Below are 25863 nucleotides of genomic sequence, written 5' to 3'. Positions count from 1 at the left end.
TTTGGTAGCCCGACGACGTGCACGCGAAGTCGAGCACTTTACGGTAGAACAGTTTAACGAGGACCAATACTGCACACCCTCGGTCCCTATGCAGGCTGATCCAAGTGGTCACCCACCCGCACACTGACCGCAGCCAGTGATGCTTGAGTTCGGTGATCTGCTGGAAACCGTTTCTTAACGATCAGTCCACTGCGGGACCCTTCATACCTATCGACTGATTTGTTAATATGAACAGTGCACAGTGGGAATCGAACCCGCTACTCCCATGCTTCAGAACATTTGGCGGAAGAAAAAGAAATTCTGTTTAAAGAAGCTCTGATGATAGATTGAGACAAAAAAATATATTTTGTTATGCAAAATTTTGCCCTTAACCATTGTCCCACTAAATAATTTTATGATTGAAATAAATAACAAAGCATCAGTGTTAGACTTTTTCATGACTTAAATTTTTATCATCATTAATTCTTTTACAAGTATTAAACTAAAACAGAGTTGTACTGGCCCTCAAATACAATAATTATTTAGGTGAAATTATTAAGACACTGAAAATATTAAAATAAAAATTTATTTGCACAGTATTTGAACTGAAAAGAATTCAATAAAGATATTTAATTACATGGCACAATGATATACTCATCAACAAAACAAGTTTTTACCAAAGAGGAAAAAATAAGAGGTACCACTCCACCTAGACAGAAAATCATTCTTTGATATTCTTCTCACAATAGTGTAATAGATTTTATATTGTTGTTTTATTTTTAATTTGAAAGTAGTACTGACAAAAAAAGGTGCATTTTCACACCAGGAGAAAATGCCCAAGTGTGTGACAATGGTGCTTTGTTTTCTTTAACTATTTTGGTTGGAGTGGTTTATCTTCTATAATATGTCTCTGGCTTCTACTACGGCTTCTACATTTACCATTAATCATTCTATACCCTGGCTGAGGACAGACTAAATTACGGCACTTCATGGCGTACGGATCATATCTCTGACTCGGTCCACAAGATCCACTCAAGCCAACCACTTCTCCGTCATTACTCAGACCCATGTTTACCAATACAGTGTATTCAACAGCGCTTATCTTCGCTAAGCAGAACAAAGAAAAGACAGCAAAGATAAGATGAACAGCTTCCATAGCTAATTAGGCTGTGGAAATGTATGATAAACAGTTCCTTTAGAAGTAAATTTTCTTTAACTGCTCTTCAAATGAGCGTCTGAAAATAAAATAACAAAAATTAATCATTCAAGCACTTAAAAATAGTTTTTTTTTAATTGTAAATACACAGCTGAAGTCACAGATATTAGGTGGTTTTAAGGAATAAACATACGCCGAAATTATAGCGCAAGAAAAGAGTTTAGATAATAAGGCTGCGTCAATATTCAATAGCTAAACCAAAATTAAATAGCTCATGGCTTAATAATACATTGGAGAATAAAGTTGATTATATATTTATGTAACATGATTTCATTCAGAGGGGGAGATATCTGAGAAAGTATGGTCTCGCATTACAACATAGAAGATCAAAGCTTCTTACTCCAACAAATCAAACTTATGACTTTCTTTGATGCATTTTCAAGGTCTGGTTTCTTAGGACAAGCGCCTTATCTGGGCGTCAGCGGGACGTCAATGTCCCGCTGACGCCAACAAAATACTGGTTTGTTAGCTCAAGGCCCGGTTTATTAGAGTTAGCGCCTTATCTGGGCGTCAGGGGAAAGTTAACGTAGAGCTGATGCCAAAAAAATACTTTTTTGTTAGCTCAGCGTGAGCAGTCGGTCCAATGCAGACATTATCTCTCATTGCACATGCGTTAATAACGTAAACAAATATTTATTTTGAATTCGTATTGATTTTGTTATTGTCGACCAGTGTTTTAGAGAACAAATAATGACTTTGTCCAAGAAAAAACACATTATAGCTGAGCTAAATGAAGAGAGCTATGTTTAATGAAGAAGCTATGTTGAATGTCATGTCTAAAGGCCTGGTTTCTTAGGACAGGACGCCGTCAGCTGGAAATCAGCGCTAACCTCTGATTGGTCCATTTGTGAGTTTGATAGTATACGTCATCGAACGCTCATCTTGAACTACAATTGCCGTCCAACTCAACTGCAGTTGGATTACAACGTGACGTTAACCACAGAAGCAATGGCGGACAACATTCAACAGCACATTGAAATCAGCCAAGATTTTGATTTTGACATTAAACATAACTTCGTCATTAAAGATAGCACTCTTCATTTAGCTCAGTTATAATGTGTTTTTTCTTGGACAAAGTCATTATTTGTTCTCTAAAACACTGGTCGACAATAACAAAAACAATACAAATTCAAAATAAATATTTGTTTACGTTATTAACGCATGCGCAATGAGAGATAATGTCTGCGTTGGACCGACTGCTCACGCTGAGCTAACAAAAAAGAATTTTTTTAGCGTCAGCTCTATGTCAACTTTCCGCTGACGCCCAGATAAGGCGCTTGTCCTTAGAAACCAGACCTTAAGAAACCAGGCCTTCATCAGCTTGCGTCATCAATGACGTATTCAAACTGTCAAGGAAAAATAGTGCTTGTTCCTAAAGTATCAATGTTTGCTCAAGTTATACAACTAAGTATGTTATTTACACATAAATTGTGATTTTGAGCCATGAACCAGAGGCCCTCTCCGTCACTGGCTATTTTAATTATTACCTTCAGCAACCTCCAGGGAGTGGGAAAAATAATGGAAACACTTTTATACTAATACATTTTTTCATATTTCTCAAAAGATATTTAAAGAATCATTTTTTAATTTCAGAAGGACCGGGCAGGTTGCCGAGCTGTAAGCGTTCCTAATTGCGGAGTCATTGGTTACGGGTTCGAATACTGCTCAGGGTGTTGTTCTCTGTTGTGTGATGTCTAAATGTGGCACGGAAATAGTGTTTTTGAACAAGTTTTGAACTGAAAATAGTGATTTTGAACACCTTATGCCAAAACATGCATCTATAAATTTGTAACTTGAAATAACTATTTTGGTTAGTATAAGCAATAATTGCACAAAATTTCGTAAGCCTAGCTTAAATATTTATAGAAATAGGGGCATTTTAATATAAAAAAAAAACTTTTTGTCTTACCTTTTTTTATAACTTAAAAAAATTAATAAATTGAACAAGATTTTTAGAGCAAATTAAAATTAATTACAAAACTTTTGTTTTAAAATTTGAAAAAAATTTGTTGAAAACTGTGCAATATATAAGTAATTAAAATAGCTCTTTCATGCAGTGCATGCGCGGGGAAAAATATAAAAAATTTTCTCATAATTTTTGTAATGAATCATATTTGGTAACTAATGAAAGAAATCCACTCTGAACATCTTAAAAATTTAAAAAGTTTCACAATTCTTTAAGTAGTTTTTGTACTTTTTTAAAAAAAGCTCAAAAAGGTAAGGGGTATTCTACGAATATTATTTTCTATCATGAGACAAAATTAAATAACAAATGATAATACTTTAAAATAATATATATGCCAATATGACTGCATCAGGAAGGAAAAAATACCTTTATGGGAACAACAATGCCAGTGTCATTTTTAATATATGTTGTTTAATAGTACAAAATGAAAGTTACGGAAAACCACTTATCATTTTGAGTTTTCTTTTAAAAAGTACAAAAACTTCTTAGAAAATTGCTCGAAATTTATTACATATTTTTAAGATATTCATCGGGATTTTTTAATTAGTTGCCACATACAATTCACTTTTGCTTAATTTTGGTGAATATTTTTAAATTTATAGTAAAAAAACGTAAGACAAAAAAAATAGTTTTTTTTTTTTTTTTTTTTTTTTTTTTTTTTTTTTTTGAAGTTATACGTTCTTATGCGACATTCAACAAGGTTGCGTTAAACGCTTAACGCTGCATTTTTATTGGCCGGGAAATTGCGTGGTAGGATCCAGTTTTCCCTCATTCATTTCCATATTGTTTGGGTTCTCACTAGCACAAAATAATAAAAGTCATAAAAGTATTATTTTTCTATAAATATTTTTTTAGTTTGATTTGATACATCATTAATACGAATACATTTTCCATGGCGAGACGATGAGCCAACCACAAGCACTTCCACTGGTTCAAGAGGTCCACGAGGGAAAAATGCACAATATTACCGTTATTACAGAGCATGGAAGCGAGCGGAGCAGGAGAAGGCGTCGTTGAATAGAACTAGTGATCTTTCTACTACTGCTGATTCTTTTTTCCACGCACTATTTTTTTTTGTAAAATCGTCCAAATTTCCTTAAATATTCAAGCCAGGGTACACGAAATTTTCTGCAATTCTCACATGTAATACCCAAAATAATTGTTACAAGTTACAAATTTATTGCCTCATTTTTTGGCACGGAGAGTTTAAGAGTACTTTTTTCCGTTTGTAATTCACTGTCAGTAATTTACAGTTGTAATTTACTGTAATTTTATTTTATTATAACAAGTGCAATAGAAATAAACGAAACACCTTGAATAACCTTCGATCTAATGATCTGGTTTTCACGTACTAGATCTCAAAACCTAATAGTCTGACCTCAAAAATGCTAATTAATTTCAGCTGGCGAATTTTAAGTTCTGAAATTAGACGCAAAGACGTACTTTCATTGAATAAATATACCTTTCCTTCGATGAATTTGGATCTCTGAACCTCAGAATATAGGGAATAGTCGCAATTTTTCTAAGTATAGCCCCAATATTATAGTCAAGAGAGTGATCGAAAGTTAGGATCCCTTAATGATTATTTTACATTTGCGTATTTCGCCATATCTAGAAAACTTTGTAAGCGATTCGCAAATTTTTTGCACAAAATTATAAAATTCGTTTATCCAAATTTTATAATTTATAACCACTCAAATCATTGGTTTTGAATAAGTCTAGTACGTGAATATTCGTACATGCAAAAAAAATTTCAAAAATATTTGTTATTTCTTATTGTTTTATTTAATAAAAGTCAGAAATATTTTGAATCGCAATTTGTACATATTTTTACATAACTTCAAAAAATGTAACTTCATACGGCAAAATTCAAAATTTGAACTAAATCTGTCGATTAATTCCTGAGCAATCGAATTTTAAAAAAGTCATGTATTTAAAATTCGATTTCTCAGAAACTATTCGACCGACAGTGCTCAAATTTTTTATATTGCCCCTATAAAATTACATACTTTAATATTATACACAAATTTGTATTTTTTAAAATTCAAAAATTTTTAGACTATAACTAAATAAAAAAATAAAACATAATAAATAATTATTAAAATTACTTTTTTGCATAGACTTATCTTTGGATATACGAATTTTATAATTGTGTGCAAAAAGTTTTCAATTTGCTTAAAAAATTTTGGAGATATGACGAAATACGCAAAAAGTAAAATTTAAGAGGTTCAAGCTTTCAACCATTCTCTTGAACAGAAGCTATAGGGACCATATTTCCCAGATTGCAGCTAGCCCCTATATTTTGGGGGTCAGAAATCCAAATCAAGTCGGATAAAAGGTATGTTTATTAGGAGAAAATACGTTTTTGTGTCGAATTTCGCAACAAAAAATATTGTCGCACTAACTTATTGAAAATACGATCACTAAATCAAAAGTAATTCAGAGTGTTTTGTTTATTTATTAATTTTCTTTTGCGTAGTACAATACGTTTGTAAGTTTGCGTGTCTTGTATTTCTCTCAAACTTCGTTTCTCCAAGACAATATGTCAACTCAATTAAGCTGTACTTCGATTAAATTTTTTTTCCGATCTAATCAAAGCTGATTAACTAATTGATTTGAACACAAAAATAGAATTTTATTTTTAGTTCTTTCCATTTTGTATTAGAAATAACTCCTTGGCAAGGAAACTAAAGTCGTATCAAAAAATTGTTTTTTTTCTTTTACTTATAACACACAAATAGCCAGGTACAACTATTATAGTTTTTAAAAGCTAATTATTTTTTAAAAAAATAATCTCCCAAAATAGTAATTGAAAAAAAAACTCAATGTTTAATTATAAAAAAATGCAAAATTATTAAAAATTAAGACGATGGAAATTTAAACTTCATCAATTTGAAATTTCCTGATTTCAAGGCGAATAAAGAAAACATTCTAATAATACTTTTAGTGAGATGTTTTTATGCAGAAAAATAGAAGCATGAAAATAAAATAGTATAATATTGCTGTTTTATACAGAAAAATAGCAATCAGATTATTTTCCATTAAAAAAAAATAAGAGAGAAGTTTACTAATTTTTCCATTTAGTCAAGAAAAAAGTTATACGGTCGTATTTTCTCCAATACTAACTGCAAAAAAGAAGAATTTTTAAGACTTTGGTGTACTTTTATAATAAAAGTTAAGTCACACTTCCACTAATATTTTTTAGAATTTTTTTTTCTTTTTTTTTTAAAAAAAAAGATTTAGCCTTAGCTAAGGAAAAAACAAACATAAATGGGTGATTCTCACAAAAAGGTGATTTTTTATGTCCCTTAGTAATAAATATTAGGAAATACAGCAAATTTCTTAATATTTTTCTTCATCCTTTTTCGTAAAGTTCTAACTAACCAAACATATGCATTTCTGCTAAATGTATTTAATATTTCATTCTTATTTTTTAATAAACATAACTTCAAAATCCCCTCCGTGGACGTCCCTACTTCTGTGACACAAAATAATTTTTAATTTCTGTTAAGCAATTTAAATATTATTTTAATGATTTTTGTAGTTTTAACAAGTTAAGTGTTGATAGTAACTTTTTATTTAATATTTTAAAAAAAATTATTTTTATAAAATAAATGACTAGTAAACTTTGTCCATCAAAAATGATGTCTCCCTCCATGGACAATTAATATAGTTCGGTAAATATGCAATAAACGAAATTCGCATATGCGAAATCCCTATAAGACAGCTGGTGGGAAAGGTAACCATTCTATTTTCTAATGTTAACTATCAGTTGTTTTTGTTCTCTTTTGTGTCAGTTTCGGATTGTTGTGTTCAACTGGGGTTTGGCAAAGTTCTCAATGTATACTCCGTGGACATCATAAAGAAGGTAAGAGAAAATTATTTTATTTTTGATACATAAATTTTAGATTGCAAAAATAGTATATTTAATAAAAAGAACTGCGCCATTTTTGTAACTTTAAAATCAAAAATCAGAAAAATTCAAGAACTAGTTTTTGTCTCCTCCGTGGACTTGTTAAGTCAACGGGAAGAGACAATGTGCCAGATAACCATAATACAATTTCAATAATTAAAAAACTATTTTTTTAATTGATATTTTTTATAATGGAACAAATGTGTTAATTTGTTTGTATTTTTAAAGAAAATCAATTAGTTTAAAAATGCATGTTTCCTTTCATAGCAGCATGATTAATCGAAAGTAGCTCTATCTCTAATGAAATATTTTATTATTTACTTATTAATGTTAAACTCATATCAGTTGTACCCAATAATTAATGAATTAGTTTTCATTGACATTTTATATTTTGTAACATAAAATGTCTCCTCCGTTGATTATTACATCTCCTCCGTGGACAAGACAGAATTTAAAATATTTCAAATCTTGTAAAAAAATAAAATAGAAAACTTGACCATTATGAGGACATATAACAAAAATAAATAAAGGCATTTATGTAATTTTTATCACTTTTTTAATTACTTTAATTTATGAAAATTTTTTAGTCTATTTATACCTTTTCAGTGAGAATGACCCAAATATAAATCATTTCTACGAACAAAACGAAATGACATCAGCTTTTAAATTAAATATGAAAAAAAACAAGGATATTTAATTTTATATACGGGAAACAGTTTTTGACGAAAATAATTAGATTTTTGTAATTGGCGATCAAAACCATGTGGCCAAAATATAATTTAAACTTCACTTTAATTTTGAATATATTCTTTTGGATGTATTTGGAGGTGAATTGAACAAATTCATTTTAAAATTTCTGTTTAGTTAACATAAGCCCTTACTTAGTTTTCAACTATAAATTGATTGCATATTATAAGTTGAGTGCTCAAGTTAGAAACGACGACTTCGTTAAGACCCATTAAAAAATCTAAAATTATTTAAACAGTTTATTCTATTTTTGCTGGGAATAAAACTTGTGAATAAAAAAAATATGTAACTACTATCTATCAACAATGATTTAAATGGTTGTAATTCTTAAGACCTTCATTATTTCTGTGTCCAGTTAAGATTTTTTTAACACATATTTCAATGCCAATTGAATTAGTGAATAATAACAATAATTACAAAGTGATGTTTAGTCTTTATTTCCTGATCAAAATTATACAGTTCAAGGTTATTTTCACTAAAGCTTGTTTTATTTTTAATTTATTAATTTTATTTCAGTTTCTTGATAAGTCTTTATTTTGCTCGGCTTATTTTAATACGTCTTTGACAAGGCTATATACAATAAGTCGAAATAATCTAGGCTCATGGCAAACACTCTATGCAATAAGCCTATTCTTCCAGAATAATAAAATTTACCAGAATACATAAATTTACGTGCTTACTTCTATAAATATCGATAAAAAAGGTAAAATGCATAACTAAAATTTAAACTACATTTATATTTTAATAGTTTTTATATATCCTATTTAATATGGGAACTTGGTATTTTTATCACATAGGAATTTATTAAAAATTATGCAACATATATTTGGTGATTTTAGACTTCTATTTGTCAGCAAAAAATGTACAACTTTGGGTGCCTTCACAATATTTGAACAACCCCAAAAGGGAAATGCAAAAAATCGGTTTAAAAGAAGAAGAAAAATAGTTAAACAACACTTTTTAACTTTGTTAATAGATGTAGGGCTCACACGATAAGGACTTTAAGTTATTATAGCCATTAAATTACCCAGATATCAAAAGCATTCGTCAAATGTTCTTAGACGAAGGCAAAACTTAACAAGTTTTTATGGTTAATTTTTTCTTGCAAAAAACTTCAAATCAAAATACAAATTTACTATTATTTTTTTTTATTTCATAAAAAGTGAAATTCAAATTCAGCAAATTCAAATTGCAGTTGAGGAGGAGTAACTGAGCAATGAATGGAAAAGAAATAGGAATTGGTTGGGGTTGGTTTTTTAATACTTTTTAGACTAGAGCAGTAATATAAGGATAAACCTAAAGCAACATTATGTTATTGTCATCAGAAAATATATTTCTGTAAAAACAGTTAGATGATAATATGCGTCTTACTAACTGTAAACTGTAGAAAGAATTTTCGTCATGCGGTCCGGTAACGAACGTATTAATCTGTATTTTAGGGTAGTTTGTCTAATGCTTACACTATCTCTTTTGTTGCTCATGCTTGCATTATCTGGATTTATTATAATTTTAATTGGTCATGCAACGTATCTAACTAAAATTATTGTAATCGTATGAAAAATAAAGGATTTGTTTTCAAAAATTCATTTTGTTCTTTTATTTTCTGCTTTTTTCCCGTGATAGTAAGTGGCTCATAACAAAGTATAATTCTGATAATTATACCATACCATATCTGATAAATATACCATAACACAGTTGAATTTTGAAAAAAAATCTTTCCAGTTACATAAAATTTTCAGAAAATAATATTTTCACGTTTTTCAAGAAGAAAAAAAAAACAACTTTATGTAAAAATGCTATATTTTCCCCATATAAAAAATCATAAATGCAATACTTATAACAGTTACGATTCCTGATTTGAATTCATAAAATCAATTAGATTAATAAATTGTTTTTTAAAAAACTTTATTATTTATTTTTTTTTGTCACAATTTGGCAGGAAAATTAATCCGTGTTTTAACCAAATCAGGCATACTAAAAATGAAAATAATAATTATATTTAGATGAAAACTTCTCTGGGCACAAACTAAGTGCTGCTTAAGTTGTATGTTGTGCTAGGCTACAACAGACACTAAAGCTTTGAATCTGTTACTATATTACTAGCATTATTTTTTATTAATTAAATAGTTGCTTTAAAAATTTAAATATTTTGCTTACATTTAATAGTTTGCAGGAAAAAATAATTTTTTTCAAATTATTCCATTTACAAAATTTTCCACTTACGTGTTAATAATTTAAGTAGCATAGAAATGAATTTGAAATATGCATTAAAATTTTTATGAATACGTATCTATTCAATGCATTTTTTTTCTCCTTTCAATCTAAATAGTTTTGTTTTCCTCCTCTAGAAATTACGTTCTACTAGTTTGACTGCTTAAGAAGACAGAGATCAAAAATTACTATAAAAACGCTGGAGCGTTCTTTTCTCTCTAATGCGTAACGGTGACGCAGAAGTTATGGAGAAAAAAAATCAGCCCTTTATAGGGCTGATTTTTTAAGATTTAAATTTTGCCCAAAAATATTATATTAAATCTTGCACTGAAAGACAAACTATACTTACTAATTCAAAACCACTTCTTTAATAATTAATCCTTATTGGTTTACTTATCAAGTAAAAGCAACGGATCCTTTAACTAACAAAGAAAACTGATAGGTACTTAAAATCACCACACGTCTACTAAGAAAATCTTTCCCGCATGTAAAATTTATCTGTTAATCCAATTAGATTCGCGGTCACTGTTGACCTCGTCTAAAATGATGACGCAATATATAATTTAGCTGTTTGGTCGCTTTTTCTCTTGGAATTTATTTAATAAATTTATCACGTACATCGTAACTGGGTAGTCAATAGATATCGTCTGCCATCTTCAATTTTTCGTTCAAATTATACATTTTCAATAAAAAAAAAATTTTAATGTTTGTTTTGTATAAAAAAAAAATTAAGTTTAGATAACACAGTGTTACCCATAGAGTTTATTTTGTATTATTTCATTAAAAAATTATGCTGTTTAAAGGTAAAAAAAGTACGCTGATTAGAGCAAACGATACTAAATGTTTACTTTTGTAATAGTTTGTGAATCAAATTTTTTTTATCTTTCCTGCTGTTCAAAAATAAAATTTCTATAAAAACAATTTTTTATGAAGACTGATCAGAAAATAATTTTATTTTTGTCACACTTAAAACAAAAAACGAGAGGGAATTTTAAAACGGTGATAAAAGTATAATGCTTCGTGTTTCTCAAGTTAATCATTTTAGGTATGGCAAATATTTACTTTTCTTGAAAGAAAAAAATTAAAGATAGTTTTCTTCTCGAAAAGTGGTGTAAGTGTCTTATTAAAACCGAAAAAAAAAGTTTATTTTTCGACGATGTTTCTACGACACATTCTTGGTTGACCAAAAATCAAAGTAAATCGGTCGAATAGTTTTCGAGAAAATACAATTTAAAATTAATAATGATAATAAATGTTTTGCTTTGAATTTTAATTCCTCGATAATTATTCAACCAATTTACATTTTTCGACGCAAAAATACTGAAATTAACAAAATGCAAAAGATTTTATACCTATTTCTAATTCAAAAACTTTTCAATCATTATTAAGGAATAAACCGTTGGAATTAAAAGAACTTGTCTATCTTATATTTAAATCGCAGTGCATCAGAGAACAATTTATATAGTTTCATTGTTCTAAGAGTAAAATGGAAAAAGATACAACGAATTTCTGCATTTACATGCATATGCATGAAATAAGGTTTAGCTATTTAAAAACAAAAATAATTAATTTACTCATGTTAACAAATTTTAAATTTATTTCGTCACATTCTCCATATCCCCAACACAATAAATTTATTAGATATATTTTTCTCACTCTCTTTTGATTCACTAATTAAAATGTTAGTTTAAATTATTGAATTATTATTAATTTAAATATTAAAATCAAACCATCGAGAAAATATCTAGAAATTCTAATTTCATCATTTAATTAGCTAAAAACTAGGGACATAATTAAAAAAAAATTAACTCACCTGTAACAGAATCAATATTAGTAACTAAACCACTGCAAAATGGTCAAATTTTATTTCTTGTTATATTCTGCATTATTAAGAATAATGATGGATCTGCCTACGTGTTACATGGAGAGGAAAGCCACAAAACCCAAGGGCAAGAAGATTTAAACCCATGATCCGTCTACCCTTGAGGATATTTTACGCCAATACTGGGGTCAGTGCAAGTCAGTTGCAGAATTCATATTGATTAGCACCACTGGGATTTGAACCTGGGTCTGAATTCTCTATGCCCTGAACCACTGTGGCTCAGGCATTAAGCCAGGTAGTAAGTAAAGTAAAAATTTTGACTTTTACCTATTTACACATATAACATTACTATCTGAGAAAGTAAGATATTTTTTACAATGGCTTTTTTCTTTTAACTCGGTTTCAAATGAAATTAAAGCATAGACAATAAGCCTAAAAATACAATGGGACTTAAAATGTAATAAAATTTTTATGTAAAAAAAGTATAGCTTTGTACTTATAACTACAAACATGTCAGACATAGTTAAATAGAAATGTGAGGGATTGTTTGTGTATCATCTGATAGTATAAGCATGAAGAAAAAAATTTAAAAATATGTTTATTTTATATTTTTAAATTTATAAGAGGTTTACATATCATTTATGATACACAAGATTTAGAATACTATTATACCTTTGACATATGCAACCTATAAATTTATATAAAATGAGCACTTCACCGTCCGAAAGTATTTTAAGCAGACAGCTGTACCAAAGAGGAAAAAATAAGAGGTACCACTCCACCTAGACAGAAAATCATTCTTTGATATTCTTCTCACAATAGTGTAATAGATTTTATATTGTTCTTTTATTTTTAATTTGAAAGTAGTACTGACAAAAAAAGGTGCATTTTGACACCACTTTTCACTTTTTTAAAAACGTATATAAAATTTAAAACAAGCTCGTCTTCTCCAAATGATGCTGATATCTAGTGACAATGATAAAAGTAAAAGTTTTTCATCATTCCTTTCTAGAATAAATTTCACAAAATCTTTTTATCTTTTTTCATGGAAGAAGGGAGGAAAGGAAGTTCACTTTATAAAAAAAGAAAATTTTATAATATAGTAAATTGATATCTTTGATTTCAATGAGTTAAAAACTTTATGAAACTTTTAACTATAATAACTGGTGCTGCCATCTACTGATGCTTATAAGCAGTAAACGTTCATCATTTACTTTCATTACAAAGAATAAAACTTATTTTAGTATTTTCAGAAAATGTTCACTTTTGAAAATATACATCTAAGAGTATTCAGCTCAAATATTATTTACTTATATTTGAAATGAAGAAATTAAGCAGTACGAGTCTTTAATTTCTATGATAAGAATGGGAAAATATCGTTAAAACTGTCATGCTGCTAGTTGTAGAAGAAGGAGAAAAGGCCCAGGTGTGTGACAATGGCGCTTTGTTTTCTTTAGCTATTTTGGTTGGAGTGGTTTATCCTCTATAATATGTCTCTGGTTGTTACTACGGCTTCTTACATTTACCATTAATCATTTCATACCCTGGCAGAGAGCAGACTAAATTACGGCACTTTTTGGCGTACGGATCATATTTCTGATTCGATCCACAAGATCCACTCGACACGCCAACCACTTCTCCTTCATTACTCAGATTCCAGTCCATGAGCAAAGTAAAAGAGAATGGTTTTCTTTTCCCCGCTGACTCACCAGGAGTACACGCCAGGGCGTCCACAGTCACATGATTACAGAGAGCACAGTGCGGGTTCTTGTACACTTTATCACTTCCTTTAACGTACATAATGGCAGTATAAGACTCGCACTCACGTTGGACTCTTTTCCGAGTCCAGGTACTTGCGCAACTGGATATTACGTTCGATCTGCATAGACGGACTTTGTTCTGCAAATACGCTGGTATGTCATACTTCAAATTACACTTATAGGATCTGCCATTGACATCAACCTTCCACTCGTTTGAAGTGGGAACATAGTAAATATTTCGATAGATGAAGCTGTTATTCGCATTGACATTTGATGTAAAGTCACAAATCATTTGTATCACCCAGCTTTGTGCGTTAGACATGTCAACGTTATTGCACTCAGCGCAGTATCTGTTCCTATAAGAGATTTGGGACACGGTATCTGTTACTGGAGCAGACATTAACGGATCACTTTGGTTATTGTGATCTTGGCATCTGCGTTGCATTTCAGCAGGGCCATTATAATTCCTGGAGCATGTTTGGATGACGTATGCTCCCATGTGGGGTATGTTTCCAAATGGCATGCAGGAATAGGTAGCACTCCGTCTGTTTTGAGATGTAGAACTTGATCTGGCATCAACGCAACAATCCTGATAGGTAGCGCAATTGCGATCGCATTCGCAATTTCGTCTGGTGAAGTTGGCGCGACCAATGGCATCGCAGCTGATCGAACTTGGGCAATTAATACCCATGTTTACCAATTGAGAGTATTCAACAGCGCTTATCTTCGATAAGCAGAACAAAGATAAGATAGCAAAGATAAGATGGACAGCTTCCATAGCTAATTAGGCTGCGAAAATGTATGATAAACAGATTTTTTGAATTAAATTTCCATAACTGCTCTTCAAATGAACGTCTGAAAATAAAATAACAAAAATTAATCATCCAAATACTTAAAAATACTTTTTTTAAAAATTGTAAATACACAGCTGAAGTCACAGATATTAGGTAGTTTTAAAGAATAAACATACGCCGAAATTATAGCGCAAAGAAAAGAGTTTTGATAAAAAGGTTGCGTCAATATTCTATAGTTTAACCAAAATAAAATAGCCCATGAAATAATACATTGAAGAAAAGTTGATCGTTAAGACGCGGCTCCCAGCATACTCAAGCATCACTGGCTGCGGTCAGTGTGCGGGTGGATGACCACTTGGATCAGTCTTCGTAGGGACCGAGGGTGTGCGGTATTGGTCCTCGTTAAACTGTTCTACCGTAAAGTGCTCGACTTCGCGTGCAGGTCGTCGGGCTACCGAAGCGGGGGTGCCATCCCCTCTGCAGAGGATCAAAATTGTGATGGCATGTCTCCAGATCATCCTCAAGGATGTTTCCCAGACCGTCGCCAATAGCCCATTGTGCAGCTCTAGTGCGACATAAATGAACTAGAACTAGTATTCAAACTGTCAAAGCAAAATAGTGCTTGTTCCTAAAATATCAATGTTGGTTCAAGTTATACAATTAAGTACGTTATTTACTTATAAATTGTGATTTTGAGCCACGAACCGGAGGCCATCTCTGTAACTGACTGGCTATTTTAATCATTACCCTCAGTAACCAATAAGCCAGTGGTTACAGGTTCGAATACCGCTCAGGGCATGGATATTTCTCTCTGTGTGGTGTTCTCTGTCGTGTGATGACTAAATGTGGCCCATTCCATGAACGGGTATCTGTGGCAGTGTGGCGGGGGTAATGCTTTTCGCTTTCGTGACTTAGATTCACAGGTGCCCCGACCCCCGGGATAACGTTAAATGAGCAACACCTCATGCGTCTTCCGAGGCAAAGAACGAGAATTCAGTGCCTGCCGCTAAAAAATAATTATTTTTTTATTACTATTTCAGAAGTGTTTAGATCATGCGATTTTTCTTACAAATTACTTGAAGTTTAAAGTTTTTAGAGGTTTGGGGATCCGGCAATAATTTACAAACTGAAAATAGTGTTTTTGAACACCCTATGATGCCAAAACATGTATCTATAAATTTGTAACTTGAAACAATTATTTTGGTTGGTATATGCAATAATTTCACAAAATTTAATAATTATATATTTATAGAAATAGGAACATTTTTATAAAAAACTAATTTTTTTGTCTTACCTTTTTTTTATAACTTAAGAAAAATTTATAAAATTAAACAAAATTTTTAGAGCAATTTAAAATTAATTGTAAAAATTTTTGCTTTCAAAATTTGAAAAAACAATTTGTTGAAAACTGTGCGATATATAAGTAGTTAAAGTAGCTCTTTTATACAATGCATGAGCCGAAAAAATGTGACATCTTTTCTCATAATTTTTGTAATGGATCGGATGTGGCAACCAATGAAAGAAGTCCACTTTGAACATCTTAAAAATTTAAAAAGTTTCAAGCAATTTTCAAAGTAGATTTTGTTCTTTTTTAAAGAAAGCTCAAAAAGATAAGAGGTATTCCACAAATATTATTTTCTATCATAAGCCAAAATTAAATAATAAATGATAATACCTTAAAATAAATGTTCGTACACCGAAATATGATTGCAGAAGGAAAGAAAAAATACCTTTAAGGGAACAACAATACCGGTGTCATTTTTCATATATCTTGTTTAGTACAAAATGAAAGTTTCGGATAACCACTTATCATTTTGAGCTTTCTTTTAAAAAATACGAAAACTTTGTAGAAAATTGCTTGAAACTTTTTAAATTTTTAAGATGAAACTTTTTAAATTTTTGACCGGGCTTTTTTAATTAGTTGCCAAATACGATTTACTACAAAATAGGCAATATAAAAAAACTAATTTAATTAATCATATCTTGAGCAGTTTTAAGCAAATTTTTCTCAAATTTTAAAACAGTAGTTTTGTAATTAGTTTTAAATTGCTCTAAAAATTTTGCTTAATTCTGTTGAACATTTTTAAATTTAGAGTTAAAAAAAGGTAAGTTAAAAAAAAATAGTTTTTTTCTAGAAAACCGTCCAAATTTCCTTAAATATTTAAGCTAGGTACACAAATTTTTGTGCAATAATCGCATTTAATAACCAAAATAATTATTACACGTTACTAATTTATAGCTACATTTTTTGGCATGGAGAGTTTAAAAACACTATTTTCCGTTTGTTGTCGGTCCCTCAAACCTCTAAAAGTTTTAAACTTCATTGATAAGTATGAAAAATCGCATAATCTAAACACTTCTAAACTTATAAAATAATTCTCTAAGTATTTTTTGAGAAAGATCAAAAAATGTGTTAGTATAGATGCGTTACCATTATTTTGTGCCACAACTATATATTCGCCGCTGGCTAGTTATTTTTACTCGGAATCTTTGTGGTTCTTTAATAGATAAGAGTTGGGGAAAATATTGACTGGCGTGACAAGGTGACTTGGTTTTTTCATTTTATTGTTACAAGTTCAATAAAAATAAACGAAACATCTTTAATAACCTTCGGTCTCATGATCAGATTTTCACGCTCTAGGTCTCAAAACCTACTGGTACGAGGAATTGACCTCAAATATGCTAATTAGTTTCAGTTGGCAATATTTTAAGTTATGAAATCAGACGCAAAAACGTACTTTCATTGAATAAACATACCTTTCTCTCGATGAATTTGGTTCGCTGACCCTTAGAATATAGGGAATAGCCGCAATTTGGTTGGGATGGTCCCAATATTATGGTCAAGAGAGTGTCGGAAGCTTGGATCCCTTAATGATTATTTTACATTTGCGAATTTCGCCATATCTAGAAAATTTCTTAAGCGATTTGCAAACTTTTTGCACACAATTATAAAATTCTTTTATCCAAATTTTATAATTTATAACCCCTCAAACAATTAGGTTTTGAGACCTAGTACATGAATATTCGTTTATGCAAAAAAAAAAAATAATAATAATAATCATAAATAATTGGTATTTTTTATTGTTTTATTTAATAAAAGTAGAAAAACTTTTGAATTGCAAATTGCACATAACTTTACATAACTTCAAAAAATGCAACTTTATGGGGGGAAATACAAAATTTGAACTAAATCGGTCGAATGAGAAATCGAAATCCGATTTCTCAGAAACTATTTGACCGAATTTGTTCAAATTTTGTATATTGCCCCTATAAAATAACATACTTTAATATTATACACAAATTTGTATTTTTTACAATTCAAAAATTTCCAGACTATAACTAAATAAAAAAATAAAATATAATAAATAATTATTAAAATTACTTTTTTGCATAGACTTATCTTTGGATATACGAATTTTATAATTGTGTGCAAAAAGTTTTCAATTCGCTTAAAAAGTTCTGGAGATAAGACAAAATACGCAGAAAGTAAAATTAACATAAAGAGGTCCAAACTTTCAACCACTCTCTTGAACATGACCTATTAGGACCATATTTCCCAGATTGCGGCTACCCCTTATATTTTGAGGATCAGATATCCAAATCAAGTCAGAAAAAAGGTATGTTTATTAGGAGAAAATACGTTTTTGTGTCGAATTTCATATAAAAATATATTGTTGCATTAACTCAGTGGTCCCCAACCTTTTTGTACCTAAGAGCAAATACCAGAATATCGGTCGAATGGCGGGCACCATTTATTTTTTCAAGATAAATTTATAGTTAGTAGACATAGGTAATAATACACACTACATATAGTGCACAAGAAATTTAATTTTAAAAATTAATTAAATAAATAAAAATATAATTAGTACTAATATATTAAAAATATAATTAGTATTAATATTCTTGTGTAAAATAAAGGATTACTAAATTGCTTTCCAAACATATGAAGTATAAAAATTATTTATAAAATACAGTCAATGTGTTGTTTGGCATGGCATTTCGCTGGCCAGCGCTACATAATTGAGAGAATATGATGCTGTTTTTAAAAATGGAATTTATTACTTCAATTATATTCCAAAATTTCTCATGTGATATAAAAGTTTTGAGGATAATATCATTCTGAAGATCCACAATTTCTATCTCCAATTCATCTCGCTTTACTTGAAGAAATTCTGAAATGTATGTTGTTATAACGGTTACGTTTATTTGGTTGGTAAAAGGATTAACAAAAAAGTTATCAAAGGTTCGATGATATTAAATTGGTGAAAGCGCTTTTTAAATTGATCTTTAAGCAATTGGAGATTGATGACAAATGTTAATAAGTCAATTTCACTGTCACCTATCATTTTTTTTCATGTTTAGAAAATGCACAAGACTCATTTTCAAATGTGATATCCACAAAACTAGCTTAGCTCAGAACAAGTTTATAGCCTCTATCATTTTTGATTTATGTTTGTCCTTTCCCTGCAGCTCCAAGTTTAAATTATTTAGTTTTTCCATTATGTCCGTTGTGAAAGACAAATCTGCTAGCCAAAGAGCCTCTCTTAGTTCTAAAAATGTCTGATTTTTGTCTGCAAGATAATTTTTTATTTCTCCAATTAAATGTAGAAATCTTTCAAGTACTTTGCCTTTACTGAACCAGTGTACTTCAGTATGTATTTGCATAGCATTTATTGGGAAAATGGAAAACTGTAATATTTTATCGTTGGGCACAAGCAGCGGGCGCACCTAGATCGATCGACGGGCGCCATGGTGCCCGCGGGCATAGGGTTGGGGACCCCTGCACGATCATAAGATTAAAAGTAATTAAGGGTGTATTGTTTATCTATTTATTTTCTTTTGCGTAGTACGCAATACATATGCAAAATTGCGTGTCTTGTATTTCTCTTAAACTTCTTTTCCGATCTAATCAAAGTTGATTAACTGATTGATCTAAACACAAAATAAGAATTTTATTTTTAGCTTCTTTCCATTTTGTTCCAGAAATAGCTCCTTGACAAGGAAACTAAAGTCGTATCAAAAAAGTTTTTTTTTTTTTTTACTTGTAACACACAAATAGCCAGGTACAAAGATTACAGTTTTTAAAAGCTAAATATTTAAAAAAAATATATTCTTCCAAAATTGTAATTGAAAAAAAAAATCTCAATGCTTAATTATTATAGTTAATTAAATATTACAGTTTTTAAGAGCTAATTATTTAAAAAAATATATATTCTTCCAAAATTGTAATTGAAAAAAAACTCAATGTTTAATTCTTAAAAAAATGCAAAATTATTAAAAATTATAACAGCGGAAATTTAAACTTAATCAATTTAAAATTTTCTGATTTCAAGGCAAATAAAGAAATCATTCTAATAATACTTTTAGTGAGATGTTTTTATACGGAAAAATAAAAGCATGAAAATAAAATAGTATAATAGTGCTGTTTTATACAGAAAAATAATAACAATCAGATATATTTTCCATTAAAAAAAATTAGAGAGAAGTTCACTAATTTTTCCATTTAGTCAAGAAAAAAGTTATAAGATTGTATTTTCTCCGAAACTGACTGCGAAAAAGAATAATTCTTAAAACTTTAGTATACTTTTAAAATAAAATTTAAGTTACATTTTAGGTAATATTTTTTTAATTTTTTTTTAAGGTTTAAATAAAAGATGAAGGTTTGCTTTTTTTTTTGAGATTTAGCTTTAGATAAGGAAAAAACAAGCAAAAATATAAATCATTTGTACTTATTTAACGAAATGACATTAGCTTTGAAATTAAATATCAATAAAAAACAACGATTAATTTTATTTACTGGAAACAGTTTTTGGCAAAAATAATTAAATTTAGGTAAATGCAGTGGCGTAGCGAGGGGGGAGCAAGGGGGGGCATCATGCCCCGGGCGCTACTCACAAAGGGGCGCCAAATGGTCAGCAAAACAAAAAAAATTGTTGGATAATTTTTATTTTTATTGTAATTTATTTCTGCAAAAAATATTTTAAATTTAGTGCCAGTGAAATATAATAAATGTTAATTCGTAAATAAAAAGGAACACTAATCAAACTGTAATAATATATTCATAATAGAAATGACACGTCTTTTCTAATGGCTGGCTGACTCGACCTGTATCTGTCAGCACTTTCTTATGGCATCTACGCTGTGTGGTTACATATATTATCTCCAAATATTTGCACTGTACAAAAATCGTTTGTATGTTTGTACAGTGTATAATACAGATTTCAATGGAATAGAACTCTTTATCGAAGAACGTGACTGTAAAATGTTACTCCTTTGTAGAAAAGAAATTGAACTTAAAACTCCATTAGAATTTCTTACTTTTATAATCCCGTATGGAGAAGATGTTTTTCCAAACCTGAGAGTGGCACTTCAAATACTCCTGACTATCTCAGTATCAATTGCTAACTGCGAATGGTCATTCAGCAAATTAAAATTAATTTTGACATATCTACGATCAACGGTGGGACAAGATCACCTAAGTGACCTGGCATTTTTAAGTGTGGAAAGAGAAAAATTTGAAATGATCAACTTTGATGATATTATTGATAAATTTGCTTCATCAAAAGCGGAAAATTTACACATAGTAATTAGTTTTATAATTGTATTATAATCATATTATTAAATGTATGTATCTCCTTAGAGATAATAAATATTTACTTTTTTATTGTTTTAAAACTGCGTGTTTTTAAAATATTTCTTTATAAATATGTAAAATAAATAATAGGTATCTTATGAACTAATTCTAGATGATCATATACATTTCAAAGTCTAGTCTTGTTTTCTCAACTACATTTTTTGTCTCAAATTTAATGCCTAACTTGAGCCTATGACTTTATTAATTCTACTTTATTTATTTATTACTTTGCGAGTATATTTTACTTATAATATTAGATGGATTTCGAATGGGGGGGGCGCTAAAAAGGTATTGTGCCCCGGGGGCGAGTTAAGCTCGCTACGGCACTGGGTAAATGGCGATCAAAACCTTGAGGCCAGGTCAAAATTTCAAAATTGAATAAGGGGATCAAAACTTCACTTTAATTTGGAATACATTCTTTTGGATGTATTTGGAGGTGAACTGAACAAATTCATTTTAAAATTTCTGTTAAGTTAACATAAGCTCTTACTTAATTTTCATCTATAATAAAATTGCATATTATAGATTGAGTGCCCAAGTAAGGAGCGTCGACCCATTAAGAAATCTAAAATTATTTAAACAGTTAATTATATCTTTGCTGGGATTAAAATTTTTGAATAAAAAATATGTAACTACTAATCTATCAACAATGATTTAAATGGTTGTAATTCTTAAGACCTTCATTATTTCTGTGTCCAGTTAAGATTTTTTTAACACATATTTCAATGCCAATTGAATTAGTGAATAATAAAAATAATTACTAAGTGATGTTTAGTCTTTATTTCCTGATCAAAATTATACAGTTCAAGGTTAATTTCACTAAAGCTTGTTTTATTGTTTATTTATTAATTTTATTTCAGTTTCTTTTCTTTTGCTCGGCTTATTTCAATTAGTCTTCGGCAAGTCTATTTACAATAAGTCGAAATAATCTAGGCTCATAGCAAACACTCTTTGCAATAAGCCTGTTCTTCCAGAATAACATAATTTACCAGAATACATAAATTTATGTGCTTTACTTCTATAAATATCAATAAAAATGCTAAAATGCATAACTAAAAATTAAACTACATTTAAATTTTAATAGTTTTTATATATCCTATTTAATATGGGGACTTGGCATTCTTATCACATAGGAATTTATTAAAGATTATGTAACACATATTTGGTGATTTTAGACTTCTATTTATCTGTAAAAAATATACAACTTTGGTTGCCTCGACAATATTTGAACAACAATCCCAAAAGGGAAATTCAAAATCGGTTTAAAAGAGCAAAGAAATAGTCAAACAACACTTTTTACTTTGTTAATAGATGCAGGGTCCACACTAAGGACTTTAAATTATTAGCCAGTAAATTACCCAGATTAGTAGTATTAGTCAAATTACCAGTATTAGTCAAATGTTTGTAATTCTTAGCCGAAGGCAAAACTTAACAATTTTTTATGATTGATTTTTTCTCGTTAGAAACTTCAAATCAGAATACAAATTTACCATTAATTTTTTTTATTTTATAAAACGTCAAATTCAAATCAAAAGTCAATTTGCAGTTGGGGAGGAGTAATTGAGCAATGAATGGGAAAGAAATAGGAATAGGTTGGGGTTTATTTCTTAGACTAGAGAATATAAGGATAAACCTGAAGCAACATTATGTTATTGTCACGAGGAAATATATTTCTGGAAAAATATTTGGTTGATAATATGCCATTTAATCTGTTTTATTGTTACAAAGTGTAGGAAAGAATTTTGTCACTCGATATCACGCAATCCGGTAACGAACGTATTAATCTGTCTTTTAGGTAGCTTGTCTCATGCTTTCGTTATCTCTTTTGATGCTTATGCTTACATTAACTGGACTTATTATAATTTTAATTTGTTATGGAACGTTTATCTAACTGAAATTACTGTAAATGAAACAAAAAAACAGGATTTGCTTAAAAAAATTCCTTTTGACCTTTTCTTTTTCGATTTTTTTTCCAGGACTGAAGGGAATGAATATATATATATATATATATATATATATATATATATATATATATATATATATATATATATATATATATATATATATATATATATATATATATATATATATATATATATATATATATATATATATATATATATATATATATATATATATATATATATATATATATATATATTGGTAGAAAAAATTGTGGGCCAATACTTTCACCAAAACACAATTTTTCTCACCGAATTTACAATTTTGTCGCATTTGGCGAAGTGGCGAATGTTTAGCCTGGCCCTGCTGTAGATGTCTCTAGTAATCCAGGACAGATGGAATTGCAAAACTATTTCAAAGACAGGTTTACCGTTTTTTAAATATTCGAGAAATTTGTGAGAGTTAGTTTTCCTTTGTTCAGTATATTACGCTTTGAGAATAGTATTTCTTCCCGATTTGGTCAAGAAATAAAAAATAAAATAAAGATAGGTGATGGTAAGTGGCTCATAACAAAGTATAATTCTGATATTTACATGTTTTAAAATATACCATAACAAAGCTGAATTTTGAAAAGAAAAAAAATACATGTTATCTTTCTTCTATTTCTCCTCTGTAAAATATTCTTTCCAGTGCCATAAAATGTTCTTCAGAAAATAATATTTTAATGTTTTTCGAAAAACAAAATGTTCTTCTTCAGAAAAAGAAAAAAAAACTTTAAGTGAAAATGCTATATTTTCCTCATAATTAAAAATTATTAAGGCAATACTTAATAACAGTTATGATTCCAGATTTGAATTCATAAAATCAGTTAGATTACTAAATTGTTTTTTAAAAAACTTTTATTTATTTATTTTTTTGTCACAATATGGCAGGAAAATGAATCTGCGGTTTAACCAAATTAGGCATATTAAAGATCAAATAATAATTATATTTATATAAAATCTTCGCTGGGCACAAACTAAGTATGTTGTGCTAGGGAACAACAGAAATAAAGCTCTGAATCTGTTACTATATTACTAGCATTATTTTTTTAAATTATTTTTTATTAATTAAATAGTTGCATTAAAAATTTAAATATTTTGCTTACATTTAATAGTTTGCTGGAAAAAATAAATTTTTTTCAAATTATTCCATTTACAAACTTTTCTATTTACGCGCTAAAAATTTAAGTAGCATAAAAGTGAATTTAAAATATACATTCAAATTTTTATGTATACGTATCTATGGAATGAATTTTTTTTTTCCCATTCAATCTAAATAGTTTTGTTTTCCTCCTCCAGAAACTACATTCTACTTGTTCTTTATTCTTTCATTCTACTAGTTTGACTGCTTAAGAGGACGCCATACAGCGGAATAAAATTTTCGTCGCAAATTCTCTTAATCCTTCATTACTAATTTAAAAGAAAGAAAAAGTAAGTTTATAGGCATACATAGAATAAGTCATGAAATTTCAGTTGCTGAAAAAAATACTTCAAAATATTAAAATGCAAACAAATTATTCGAAGATAATTTGCGTAATCCAAACCGTTGCGTAATCCAAAGTTATCTTCTCATATTTTATTTTCATTCGTATATTTCAAAATTTTATTCTCAGTATTTGAAACTTCATAGCTTACTCTAGGTTTGTCTTAATTCACTTTTTCTACACTTTAAATTTTAAATCAGTAACGAAGGAGAAAAAGAATTTGCGAGGTTAATTTGTCTCCTCTTCAGAAATGGCATCCTCTTAAGGGGACAATGGACGTTCAACACCAAAAATTTTAATTTTCCTCCTAGCCATATGAAAATTTTATTGAATGTTGGTAAGCTCAATAGAAGCCTGTGTATAATTTTTTTTAAGAAAACGTTAATTATTTTTCAAGTTACAGCTAAAAGTATATTTTTAATTAACGATAAATTATCAATACGTAAAATGTCCCTTGCACATCAGTTTTGCTTTTTTCAAAATTATTTTTGTATAAAAAAGGAGGTTATAAGTACTTTAATGTATTTAACTTGTTTCAGGTACAATATAGAGCAATAATGTGTATCAAAAGTTTTTTTACACATCGCTCTTAAATTTTCATAAAAAAATTACTATTCATAAACTTTCGTTTAAATATTAGCAACACAAATTTTTGTGCAATGCTAACTAATTGTAGTTCTATCTTTAGAACAAACATCAAACAATCCCTGAAAAAAATTTCAGAGCAATAGAGCAAAATTTGATGCGCAAGGAACATTTCGAATATAGAAAATCGTCCAAAAATCTTATTCTGAGAAAAATCTATATTTTTCAATGCAAATGACCTACAACATACAAATTGAAACTCTTATAACTCGTTAACAAAAGCTCCAATATGAATTCTGTTTGCTGTATATTATTCAGAAAAGTATGATTTTTTTTAATATCACAAAAAACAAAAACCCAAAATGTTAAGGATTTTTCGTATTTTGAACGTCCATTGTCCCCTTAAGAAGGCAGAGTTCAAAAATTACTACAAAAACACTGCAGCCCTCTTTTCTTTCTATTGCTCAATAAACCACAAGGTTTATGGAGAAAAAAAAATCAGTTTTGACCCCGAATTTTTAAGAGCATAACTCAAAGTTTGCCCAAAATATTATTCTAAACCTTGCACTAAAAGACAAACTATACTTACTAAATCAAAACCACGTCTTTAATAATTAATCCTTATTGGTTTATTTATCAAGGAAAAGCAACGGATCCTTTTAACAAACAAAGAAAACTGATAGGTACTTAAAATAACCACTATATCACGTCGCGTCTACCGTTTACTCACTAAATCTTTCCCGCATGAAATTTATCAGTTCATCCAATTAGATTAGCGGTCACTGTTGACCTCCTCTAAACTGATGACG

At 29.3% G+C, this 25863-nt stretch overlaps 1 protein-coding gene across 1 annotated transcript; it reads right to left on the bottom strand.

Moving 5' to 3' along the window:
- Positions 1-547: 547 nt before the first annotated feature.
- Positions 548-25863, bottom strand: LOC107455230 (uncharacterized). The gene is made up of 3 exons (XM_043056248.3): positions 25644-25863; positions 12725-14469; positions 548-775 (listed from the first exon to the last, which is right to left on the bottom strand). The coding sequence occupies exon 2, from the start codon at positions 14390-14392 to the stop codon at positions 13361-13363; it is 1032 nt and encodes a 343-aa protein (XP_042912182.1). The 5' UTR covers positions 14393-14469; positions 25644-25863; the 3' UTR covers positions 548-775; positions 12725-13360.

This window comes from Parasteatoda tepidariorum, chromosome 5 (assembly GCF_982258835.1).
Source record: "Parasteatoda tepidariorum strain Cologne lab strain chromosome 5, Ptep-v5.0, whole genome shotgun sequence".
Lineage (NCBI taxonomy): Eukaryota > Metazoa > Arthropoda > Arachnida > Araneae > Theridiidae > Parasteatoda > Parasteatoda tepidariorum.
This window is presented reverse-complemented; position numbering and strand designations above follow the sequence as displayed.

Excerpts from the sequence above, each read along its gene's own strand:
- LOC107455230 (XM_043056248.3), bottom strand. The coding sequence starts at position 14,392 with ATGGAAGCTGTCCATCTTATCTTTGCTATCTTATCTTTGTTCTGCTTA.